Consider the following 13,153-nt stretch of genomic DNA (forward strand, 5'->3'; position numbering starts at 1 on the left):
CCATTTTCAAACCCTTCCTTAGAAAATTTGTGCTACTATTTTTTGATGATATACTAATCTATATCAAGTCTTGGAAGGATCATGTTCAACATGTTGACAGGGTGCTCAAACTATTGGAGGAGAAACAATTATATGCAAAAATCTCCAAATGTTTCTTTGGAGTACAAGAGGTGGAATATCTGGTTCATATTGTATCTTATGAAGGTGTTAAGGTAGACCCTAGCAAAATTAAAGCCATTAAGGAATGGAAAATCCCCACATCCATAAAGCATCTGCGAGGATTTCTCGGGTTGACAGGGTATTATCGCAAGTTTGTTAAGAATTATGGGAGAATAGCAGCACCTCTAACAACATTATTGAAGAAAGATGCATTCTTATGGATTCCAGAAGCAACGAAGGCCTTTGAACATCTTAAAGAGGCAATGTGACAAGCACCGGTCTTAGCTACGTTGGACTTCACAAAAACCTTTATTGTGGAATGTGATGCCTCAGGAAGTGGAACTGGTGTTGTTTTAATGCAAGAAGAAAGACCCATTGCTTTTGAAAGTCGTCCAATCAAAGGAAAGTATTTAGACAAAGCTATTTATGAGAAGGAAATGTTGGCAATATTACATGCACTTAAGAAATGACAACCCTACCTAATGGGAAGACACCAAAAGGTAAAAACGGATCATGATAGTCTTAAATACTTTTTAGAACAAATATTATCTTCAGAAGAGCAGCAAAAATGGGTCACAAAGATGTTGGGTTATGACTTTGAAATCGTCTACAGTAAAGGGAAGCAAAATGTTGTGGCAGATGCACTCTCAAGAAAGGATGAGGATGTGGAAGGATTGCTTTGTGCCATTTTTGTTATCCAACCAGATTGGATAAACGAAGCAAAGGATGAATGGAAGAATGACGAAGAAGTGTGGGCACTCATTCAAAAGATACAACAAGATCCCAGTACATCTGATACATTTAGCTGGAAAAATGATTCGTTATGGTACAAAGATTGCTTATAGCTATGTCAGAATTCCCAACTCAAACAAAAGATTCTTATGGAATTGCACGCCTCTCCCTTAGGAGGGCACTCAGGATTTTTAAAAACTTACCATAGGGTTAAGAAGGAATTTTTTTGGGATGGCCTTAAATCTGATATTCAAAAGTTTGTGGCGGAATGTTTGGTTTGCCAACAAAATAAATTTGAAACAATTAAGACCCTGGGTCTATTACAACCTTTATCCATTCCAAGTCAACGTTGGGAGGAGGTTTCAATGGATTTTATCACAAGTTTACCCAAGTCTGAAGGAAAAAGTGTCATCATGGTGGTAGTTGACAGAATTACCAAGTATGCACACTTTTGTGTATTATCTCATCCATTTAAAGCCAGTACAGTTTCTACTGCATTTGTGGAAACAATTCAAAAACTACATGGAAACCCAAAGATTATTGTAAGCCACAGAGATCACATTTTAACTGGAAATTTTTGGACAAAATTATTTTCTTGTCTTGGTACTCAGTTAACTCATAACTCATCTTATCATCCTCAATCTAATGGGCAAAACTGAGATAGTAAACGAATGTTTGGAAGGATACCTTCGTTGCTTTGTATATGATAAACATACACAATGGGTCAAATGGTTTCCCTTGGCTGAATGGTGGTATAACACTTCCTTCCATACTGCAACAAAAATGACCCATTTATGGCACTTTATGGATATCACCCACCGTCCATCACATTATATTTAAGAGAAAATTCCAAGCTTCAAGCAGTGGAAGATCACATCGAGCATCAACAACAAGTTCTCCAACTCTTAAAGGATAACCTAACTTTGGCACAAAATAGAATGAAACAACAAGCAGATCAACATCGCAGCGAAAGAAGTTTTGATGTAGGTGATTGGGTATTTCTACGGCTACAACCATATAAAAAATGTCCCTCAAGCAAGCTAAGAAGGATAATAAATTATCACCGAAGTATTATGGTCCGTACAAGGTGTTGCAAAAGATTGATACTATGGCATACAAATTGGAGCTTCTTGCAGCTTCCCGAGTGCACCCAACTTTCGAAGGTTCAAGAAGGTTATTGGTGACAAGCTCCCAGTTCAAACAATATTGCCAAAACTTGACGAGGAAGGAAAAATCATATTGGAACCTAAAGCAGTCACAGAAACATGAACTCGACAACTACGAAATCGAACAATTTCAGAGTATCTCATCAAGTGGAAGAACTTACCTGCTGAAGATTCCACATGGGAGGATGAGAATTTTATACAGAAGCATCTAGAACTATTCAAGTGTTGAGGAAAACACTTTTTTGAAGGAGAGGGGCATGTTAGGTCCCTATAATACTAGTGATTCCCCCATTACTGTTGTCATTGTAGCCCTTATTGTTATTGTTGTGCCCCTATTGTCTCCATATTGTTATTATTGTGCCCCATAGAAGCCCACTATTGTTATTTTTGTGCCCTTATATTATTATTGTTATGTCGGCTTTGATTATATTGTGACCCCTTAGACTCCTATATATAGAAAGGAGGTTTTGTCATTTGTATCATCTAAGAATTGTTTATTTGTGTAATGTAAAGGAGGTTGCCCCCTCGAAGAGGCTGATTCTGGAGTCGTTGATCTATCTTTTCTATCTTTTTGTGAGCTGGTTTCTTAACACTGTGTCAATCAACCATTCATCTCTCTAAGAAGCAAATGAAGTATAAAACAAATTTTTAGTCACTCCAATATTGCAATTGGAAACAATGTAATGAGTTGATTTAGATACTTTATCTTTCATTGGATCTGGAACTTTACCTCTATCTTAGCTAAATCTTGTTTTTGTTTGATCATCTCCTAGGGATTTTTCTAGTCGATACATCATGTACATTTATGCAACCACAAATCCAATGAAGATCGGGTCTTCCAACTTTATTGTGTCCACCCCCTGCCTTTCCAATTCTTTTATGCATATCCTCTTTTATTTCCACTTCTTCTAGAAGAATCATGTGATTGGTTATTTCTTTTTTGAGTAAGGTACATTGTATCTCTAGTAGGATGAGCTACTATCTTCCTCTTTCCAAAATCCTTTTCACGTTCTACAATTTTCTCCACCAAAGAGTCAAATGTAATAAAACTCAAGTTTGTCACTATCTTGCATGGATTCAATACACTAAGAGTATGTAGGGTAGAGGATGTTAATGTAGGCTATGAGAGGAAGATCTAAATTTGCTCTAGTGGCATCTATGACATGCATGATGGCTTTGATCTCAAAATCTAAGGTCATAGAGTCATCCTTCAACTCTTGGTTGAAGAGTTTCACCGTTAGTTACACATGTTCCAATTCTAAGTGTGATGCATACAAGTCTTTTAACTTTTTTAGAGCACCATAAGAATCTAAAATGGAAACAATATGATGAATCACCTCTTCACTTACAATTGTGACAATAAGGGCTTAATCATTATTTTCGTTGTTCTGCCATATGGCTAGCTCCTTATATGATGTTGGTTTCTTAGGTCCACTATCCTCCTCTCCTTTGTTGGTACCAACTTATTCTCCTTCACAAATGCCATTCCAAAAATCATAAAAAATGAGTGTGTGGTTGATCTTTTTAGACCATTCTCGGTAGTTCTCCTTGCAAGTCAGCAACACATCAACAATGGAGATGAGGGAATGCATTTTCACCAAAAAAACATTTTAAGGGAAAGAGTTGGCAGGTTTGAAAGAGTAGTAGGAAGGTTTGGAAGAGTAGTAGTGCCCATGGCAATGATTTGTTCTCCCTCCTTTCCACATATACTTTATCCTTGTGTAAGGGGGACTAATTTACCTTCTCACACTGGGCGTTCGATAAATGCTTATGTTGGAATAAATACTTAGTTCCCTCAAGATCTCTTTTGCGGTGGAAGATTTGATTTGTCAATTGCATTTCATGAGAAAGTTTAGCAGTCCCATATCTAGGCTTTTGGCACAAGGGAACTTGTCAAGCTCATGTGAAGATGATGCCAATAGGGACTGCAAGAGTGCCTTATAAAACTCCTAGAGAAGGATCACGGTAGTGGATTGACATTTGCAATACACTTTACGTTGAGTGCATTATTTATATTGCATTGTACATAGATGAGGAATTGAACAACTAGACATTGGTAACAATGTTTTACCTTGATAGCATTGATTCATCACAGGATATTACTTTGCATATTAATGGGCCAGGTGGTGATGTCACACCATGCATGCCAATGTATCATACCATGTACAACTTGAAAATCCCTATTAGAACCCTTTTCCTAGGCTTATGCATTCAATATTTTGAGATTTCTCCTCACAACTGAAGCAAAGGTTCACCGTGGAGCATCACTTTCTTTAGGAGTTGTATTGCATCTTTGTAATCGAGTTGTACAAGGCCAAACCCTAAATCCTAAAGCACGAAAAAGCATTAGAATGGACTAAATAACATAGCCTATGACGATCTGAGGGCCTTCCTAAATATGATACAAGTTCTTGGAGGGATACACACTAGTGAAAGATGACACATTCATGGCTTTCTGGCTTCTTCATTTGCATGGAGATGGTGTTCAAGGGAACCTCGATTGAGAATGGGAGTGGGAGTGTGATTATGAAGTGGAAGCAAAGCGGTAGGATTGGAGGAAACACACCCAATGGGAAAACGTCAGATATAGAGAATGAGTAATGTTGGATGTAGAGCAACAATCCTACATTGCCACGAGAGTTGAGGCTTTTAGGAATTGGGATTTGGTTTAACATTGAGAAAGAAAAAGTATGTGGACTTGGGCGTCTCTACTAGATATGCAAAGAGCAGGGGCATTTCTATGTGCGAAGCAGAGAACGAAAAATAGAGAGAGAGAGAGAGAGACAAGTCTAAACGGTAATAATGGAGTTATTAGAACCACCAAAGCTCTAATACCACTATTAGGATAAGGGAATATCTCCACAGATGGACAATTATTTCATTGACTCAAACTTTCATATATACAAGATGGTGTTTCTTCGATTTGCCTACTAAAACGGACTGTTGGTCTTCCTCATGATTCCTCATTTCCTTTACCTACCTATTATGCACAAATTATTTACAATGACAAAAATCTTGAAGGATTATGTGTCCAACACCCACCACAAGAAGTTGCATGAGCTACGTTCCCTGCTAGGATCAACGTGACACATTCATTTGTCCAAATATCTCATTACCATAATGATTTCTAGTATGCAGGCATGATCTATTTGATTGAAGGCATGGTTTTAGCAACTCTTATACTAACTCATAAGTTACAATCCTTTTCTACTCCACATGAGGGACAAATAGCCTTGAATTTTCACCCTTCAACAATTACAGAATGACCAATATGATATATACCAAAGTTATGTGAGGATATAACAAATTGACTATACACACACACATACAAATATAAGGGGCAGACCTTTAAGTTAGGTCTCAGGTCGACATATGTATTTGAATGATAGGTTAAAATACTAAATTTTGATTAGAGCTAACTCGTGACACTTATTTTAGTTGACCTTTGTTTTGAGGCGTTAAATCTTATATTAACATTTGGTCCTGTAAATGTTGTTGAAAAAAGTTGTCATTGAAGTCAAAGGTTGTCTAAATCAATGTTGCAATAATTGCGATTGAGATTAAATCCGCGAGGGTCTGAAAAAAGAAAAAATTGTAAAAATCGGGATAAAATCGAAAAAAATCAGTAAAATTAAAAAAATACAAAAAAATTTAAAAAACAAAAATGAAGATACAAAAATACAAAAATGAAGATTTTTTCAAAAAATCACGGTTAAATCGCGATTTTCGCAACACTGGTTCAAATGAAAAATAAATGATCATTGGATTTTTGATGCCCCATTTGGATACCCTATCTTTGATTGCATTTTTACTCCATTTACCTAGTTCAAATGGAAGCATAACATATATGGTTAGAAAGCTTATTTTGAGACCTTTCCAATTATATATGGAACTCCCTCTAACTCCTCATGGTTGAGGATAAATGATTTTTTGAATATTCACTATACATCCTGCCAGTTGCACAAGCCAATCCAACCAATGCTTAGGTTGGCCTAATCTAGACCAAGGTTACTTGGGAGTGGGAGTGGGGAGCAACATTTCAAAAGCTCCCGGTTCGGGAGCGAATTTTTATATAATATATATTTTTATATATTTTGATGCATATGTCAACAAAAGCATGTAGAATGATGAATTAGATATAAAAAACATAAAAACATGGATTGGACCATATAGCATCAATCATCTAGAAATTATATTCTTCATCAACCACGTACACAAGTTAGTAACATACAAGATATCGAGTCTCATGATTCATCAATCTTAAAGTTTCAAGCTCTCAAAATTCGATATATAACATTTATCAGCATTGATCACAAAAGTTGTAACTTGTACTTGTAACCATTACCATTACCAAGTAACCAAATGATAACAACGAATATCTAACATGAAATGAAATGTTTCAACTTTCAACTTTCACAAAGCATCATATACATAATTCATTACCAATGAGTTATAAATGCCAACTTCAAACTTCAAACTTAAATTGTCATATATTGTTTACAAAAAACACCATAATAAATATGAAATAGTCAATAGCTATAAAAAGTACTAGAAACTAGAAAAGACAAGTAAAACTATTATCTACTGCTTGACCTTCTTGCCATGAGAAATTTCTAATTTCTTGTTTCGTGTTTTATTGGGAGTCTCCTCTTGCATAATCGAATGACCTTGGTGCTCTTGATTAAATACAAGTTCCATACCCTAGTACCCTAGGTGCTCTTGATTATTGAGAGTCTCCCCTACATGGAGGGCTTGGTGCTGTTGATTAAATACAAGCTCCATACCCTAGTACATGACAAAATCCAATGGAAACATTGCAATCCCCCCAATCCTAAAATGCTGAAAAAATGATGTCTGTTGGATTTGAGTGAGATCTAAATTCTACTTTCTCCATATGAAATCCAATGAGGTCGTAACCACTCTCAAACATCCTGAGTCATTTCATGGTAATGTTAAAAATTCAACACTACCTTGAACCGCATATCAACAATAGGGCCAAATTCTTGTTTCCAATCTTCAATAGCTCCATCTATCACCCCTGAATTGGCAGGGAGCGATTTTTTTTTTACTGGGTGTGCTTTGAGAGTGGGTTCGAGGAGGGGGGGTGCTGCCCCACAACCCTCATATAGACCTTGAATGCATTATAAATATGCACGGGAAGGAGCATTTCAAGTTATCCATTCAAGCAAATTAGTTCAAACCAATGAACAAAAGAAGGAATTCTAAGGTTCATACCTCTTGAACCAGAAGTGAAGAGGAGCTGATTTGGAGAGACTTTGTGGAGAAGGATTTTTGGAACATTTTTGAAGGGTTTTGGGTTATTTTGGAAGGATTTTTGGCACACTTTTTGAAGGTTTTAGTCCTGTTTTGGGGCCTGTTGAGGCTGAGTTCTTCTAACCAAAAAGACCAAGTTCACAAATCATTTGTTGAGGGAAGTTATTTTGTTAAAAAGGTTGTGTTTGGGGAACTGAGTGTTTGTGTGAAGGACAAAGGAGCAGTTGCTAGAAAGGTAGACCTTCTTTGACTAATATTGACTTTTGTACAAGCTTTGGTGTTGATAAATTACGGAGTTGGTGCTTCCTTTCAGTCGGTGCTGATAAACTAGGGAGTTGGTGTTGATAAATTAGGGAGTTGGTGCCGATAAATTTGAAAATACTCTTTATATATATTATGAAAAACATTTCGTGGTTTTCACATTAAAATATCTGTGTTTTGTATATTTATGTGCTTTGCTTTATACCTATAGATGCATTTACAAGTTCTTGAAGTTAAAAAATGTTAATATTGATTCACCCACCTCTTAGTATTATTGAATATTCCAAAAATTGTACCCTAAAGCCAACTTGTGGTATAAATCATAATTGATGAGTTGAACTTAGAAAATACATTGTTTGAAGTGATTTGGAAAGCCATTTTGTTCACTTTGGATTTGAAGGGTGTCCCCTTGAAAGAAATTGTTGGAAATGACGTGAAGACTTATTGAAGAATCCATGCACTTTGAAGGGCCTTTAGAGGTTGGATGCTATGAACATAAGTCCACTTTTGATGAAGTTGTCCCCCTTTTGGAGGAATTTTGAAGTAAAATTGTACATGTGGCATGAATATCCCATATTGATTAAATTTACACAAACTGATTGTAGAAGATGAGCGTATGCCCTATCCATAGGCTACATTAGGGGCTTTTAGACTAGAATATTAATATTTTAATTTAATGGAAATTGAGCACCTCCTCTATAAATAGAGGTGCATTTCCATTCATTTTTTCATGGTTGGATGGGGAGACCAATCCCTTATCAAATCTGAAATTTATGCAATTTTTGTACTCTTATAAATTGGCTATGGATGGATGAGTTGAGCAACCTCTTGGAAAGGTCTTCTTATTGTGGATAGTTCTTTCTTCTTGATGAATATTGGTAGAACTTGAATGGGTGCATGGTGATTTGAGTAAGTAGTCTTTCTTCAGCTTGATTATGTTTATGGATAATGGTTATTAAATATTCACCGAAGTGTTGTTTGTATTTTTTTTCTCATTCTCCCTCTTGAACAAATCCTCCATCAAACCTGGGTGGAACTCACTCCCTTATCCCATCTTTGAAAATTATAGGATTCCTCAGTCAAACCTCTAAGTGACACAAGTGGGTCTCCCTTAGTCTTTGAACTTAAATCTACTCCATTTCTTTCCAAGTATATTGCTTCTTGACCCCATATGCCCCCCAAAAACAGTATTGGCAAGCTAAGACGCCGATCTTCTATCCTCCATCACCTTTTTTCTTTCAAAATCCTTACCCTAAAACCCTGGCAATCTAATTTTCAAGATCCACCTTAAACCAATCCTTTAATGGGTGCTAATAAAAGTAGAAGCCTTAGGGGGCTCTTGACTTGGTTTGACTAGGCCATCAAAATTAAAATCCCTAAAATATACTAGGGAGAACCCTCCTTGAGCTGGAGGAGAGATGGCCAGAAGTGAGAACAGGATTGGTGAGATAATAGTCGACCCTCTCTTATTCACATAGGGTCTCTCACTTGAGCTTTAGAACTTTATCTCAAGAAGTGCAAGATTTTTTTGTAACAAGGCCAAGGGTGGAAATTAGTGAAGTAGAACCTCCAAATACTACCCCACCAACACTTAAACCACCAAAACCAAAACCAAAACCGCATAAGCCTATACCGTCAAACCACCAAGAGCTGGACCACCGAAACCTAAATCACCAAACAGATGTGGGTGTTTTTGTATTAAGGGGGATGCAAGTCCAATTTTCATGTTAGGGGAGTGTGTATGAGTAGTGATATTAAATTAAAATTAATGTAACTTGGGTCACAATTAATTGTTATCAATAACTCACTAGGTATCTGAGTGTGTTTATAAAAGGTCATAGCTTTACAGATTATGTCTAGGCATGTGAATAGTAATATTAAATTAAAATTAATGTAACAAGGTCACAATTAATAACAATCAATAACCAGGTGACCCAACCTAGTGTTGGTATGCGAGTGTGTTTAATAAAGGTCAAAATGGCCCAAATTTAGTCATAAAGGGCATACATGTGAGCATCTTCTGTATTTAAGAGGCATAATCTACAAAACTCAAAGGTTACAATTTTAGTGTACTTGATTAAATTGGTTTTTTGATCAAGCAGTTGAAAATTCACATATATAATTTGCCCTTTCATGCTAGAGGAAGACCCTGCCCTCCAATGTTGATGCCTGCAAACACGACTGTTATATGGGATGTCAGGTAGTGATTAGCAGTAGTCTAGAATCTAGATTACCAGGTTTAGTTTCGCTGTGATTCCTTGATGTATGGCTGAAACATTTGTATTTGGTAGTGTATATCTAGTAACAGGAAGCATCTGCATTTACCAAAGGTCCAAAACTGTGATTTCTTTATTTATATGCATAGAAGTTAAAAAGATTATAGAAAGGAAATTTCTTATCTCGTTATGATTTTCTTCTTGCTTTGCAGTGGCTCAGAAAACACAATAAGAAAGCGTTGTATGAAGCACTTGAAAAAATTAAATCAGGTATGCATTTTTAACTCTCTTTCTAGATGCAGCTATTTTGGAGACGTTTCGTTGGTGTAGGTTACGAAGAATTCCTGAATAAGTCTTTATCTGAACTTTGTGACTATTTTTTCTCATAATTGATAATTTTGACATGTTGATACTCTGTAGAGGTTTTATTCACTCGGCTATCAAGAACATAGACTAAGAATTCATCTGAAATCTGTCAAAATTATCTAATAAATGTACCTCTTTTAATTGCAGAATTGATGCTCCTTGGTTTCATATCACTGTTGCTTACAGTAGGGCAGACACGTGTTGTCAAGATTTGCATATCAGAAAGCCTGGCTAACACTATGCTTCCGTGTAAGAATCATCAAAATGAAACTGAAGACTCGTCAGAAAACCATCAGAAGCTTGAGTCAAGAGCCTTGTTTTCCGATCAGGAGGGACTACATAGGCGAATTTTGTCTTCTGCTAGTACTAGTTCTTGTTCTAAGGTAATGAAACAACTTTTGATGTTTCTAACTGTTTTTCCATCTTCCAAGTTTATTGATTGTTTTGTTGAAATGCGTTTTAGCTGTTTCCCCAGGTTATACGATTTTATAAATCCACATAGCAATTGGATGGGATGGAAACTTGGTTGAAAAACAGTGTATTATGAGTGTCCCAAAAAGAATGAATCCATAAATCAGATAAAACATGACAGAATGAAGGAAGTTACTAGATATGTTGCTTCTTTATAGTAGTACATGGTATTCTCTGTTTAGCAAGAAGTGCTTCATTGGTCCAGAATTATAGATCTAACACGATTTTTTTTTTTTTTTAATTACTTTCTTTGCCTTCTCCACCAGCCAACTCCGCATAAAAAATGAGTAAAATATGGTTAATTAAATTACTTTTTCTACACTTCAACTGACAAGTAATAATAAGCAAATTTATTGACCTGGAAATTTCCATTTGAACATCATGATTCTCTGTTCTACCTCAAGGTATAACTTAAGGGAACATCAGGGAAACTTCATGGCAGTTGGCAAACAATTAAGTTTTCCCTAATATTATCAGTCTATGACTACTCTGTTCGAATGTTAGTTGACACCACTAGGCATGCTATCTCATCTCTATCATATCCATTGGTTTTCCTGACAAACAGTACCATATAATGGCGATAATGCATGTTGCTAACAAGAAATCTAGTTATGTTTTAACTGGATTTTGTCAATACCCTTCATGCTTGCATATTCAGGCACATACAAACAAAATGAACCATCTAGAAGGATAAAAAGGATAAGGACAGTCATTGTGGGCCTTTAAGTTAAGAGTATGACACTGTGTTTTCTCTTTGAATATCACAGGTTTGAATTTAGGGATGGGTTGGGTATTGTTGGAATTTGGTTGTCACTGATGTCAACCCTAGCAGCAGCCAGAAGAAGCTCCACTTTTGTTGAGAAAATTGATTGGGAATATCAGAGTGTCTGGGCTGAAGACCATCTTCATTTGATTGTCCTTCTTGTATCGATTCCAATGGTAATTGGAACGCCCTATAACTCCTCACGGTTAAGGAGATATGCCTCGACAAAGTTGAAGCCCCATTTTGTGGTCAAGAAGCCCCAAATTGAAATACTAATGGCAGCTTGATAATTGGTCAATTTCGGGATTAAATATGGTAGTAATATTAAAAAATATTTTTGATATTTGTTATGGGCCTTGAGTTTCCCAAATTGGTCCTCCTTCAAGTAAGTAAATCCACTTCGAGTCGGCCTCCAAGGAAAATTAAATTTGGCTCCATAATATTTATTTTGAAAATTCAAAATTAAAAATTTAGTTAAGGTCGGCTCCCTCCTTTTGATCGAGTCGGCCTCTTCCCTTTAGAAGTCTCTTTGACTAGTATAAATAAGGGTTCGTCTACACTCCAAAAGCACAAGTTTACACACATATTTTTCTTGCGGCCTTGTGTAGTCATGCTTAGCTGAAGGAGAAGGTCGAGTTTTGAAGAGGGTTAGGGCTTAATCTTTTATCTTTGGTTAATGGTTGATTGCTGGTAAAGGTGGGCATCTCTTCGGACCCTCTGTGGCAGGGCATTTCTGAGGCATCTTTCTGTGAACAAAACTCGATGGATCTGAGATGTTACAAAATACCCTCCTGAGATATCTTCCAATTTTCTCCTTAAATTTCTGAATTTGTATGGTTCGGTTCACTGAGTAATTTCACAAACAATTTGCAGACAGTGTACTGTAGGTATCTCTTTTGCAATTTATAATAAAAATAACATGAATAGTAATAAACATACCAAAGAGGAATATTTAAGAATAGCTGAAACCCACTTCATATTAAGTTCAAAGGCATACTCAAGTCTGTTATATAAATTTCAGTGACAAAAAAGAGGACTCTGATTCAAAATACCAGTGGATAATAGAAGATATAATAGCTGTAAATGAGTGTACAGAACCAGAAAACCACCAGCTAGACTATATAAAAACTTCAGCAGAGACCATAACATGTATTCTGTCCATAAGGTACCTTCATACCAGCAAGGAAATGTCTTCAACAATACACAGTCCACTCTTACATCAATGAGGAGATAATACGTGGCCTTTCCAAGCAAGAGACTCATCCTGGTATGAGATATATGCGCTGCCCTCAAGAACTCGTCCACTTTACAGCCTCATATTAACTCACAAACAAGGAAAACTCCAGCATCTAATCTCAGCATCATGTATAGGAAAAATATGCCTGGTATCTTTGCATCTCCAGTAGTTTTTGGCCCATGAAAAGTTTAGCAGACAATGACCCACCAAAATGCTGGCTTGTACCACAGAAAAGAAAGAACTCGGCCCAGTTTCAAAACTCAACCTTCAGCACACTTGGACATTGAATAGATGGTTCCTTCAGCAAATCAGATTCGACCCCGAGAATGGGTTTCTCACACAGTAAACTCGGCCAGGTATAAGTGAAGCTCAGCCAGGAAGAAAGATACCAACTCGGCCTGAGAATAGTTATTAAGCTCGGTCCCTTTTGTCAAAGAAACTCGATCCCAACAATAGGATGACTTGTCCAACAAACAAATGGAGGAACTTGAACCATCAAGCAAGAAAC

At 36.5% G+C, this 13,153-nt stretch overlaps 1 protein-coding gene and 1 pseudogene across 1 annotated transcript in view; both read left to right on the top strand.

Annotated features, from left to right (window-relative positions):
- The window catches only part of LOC149237419 (MLO-like protein 9), a 291,291-nt gene that overhangs the window by 42,852 nt on the left and 235,286 nt on the right, over nucleotides 1-13,153 (top strand). The window contains exons 2-4 of the mRNA XM_089369266.1: nucleotides 9,733-9,792; nucleotides 10,021-10,078; nucleotides 10,322-10,557. Of these exons, the coding sequence (XP_089225392.1) occupies nucleotides 9,733-9,792; nucleotides 10,021-10,078; nucleotides 10,322-10,557 (354 nt within the window). The remainder of the gene's footprint in view (nucleotides 1-9,732; nucleotides 9,793-10,020; nucleotides 10,079-10,321; nucleotides 10,558-13,153) is intronic.
- On the top strand, nucleotides 3,731-4,417 carry LOC149237420 (ATP-dependent Clp protease proteolytic subunit-related protein 2, chloroplastic-like; annotated as a pseudogene).

This window comes from Pinus tabuliformis, chromosome 8 (assembly GCF_031772625.1).
Source record: "Pinus tabuliformis cultivar Carrire ecotype Pingquan chromosome 8, CPIR1, whole genome shotgun sequence".
Taxonomy (NCBI): Eukaryota; Viridiplantae; Streptophyta; class Pinopsida; order Pinales; family Pinaceae; genus Pinus; species Pinus tabuliformis.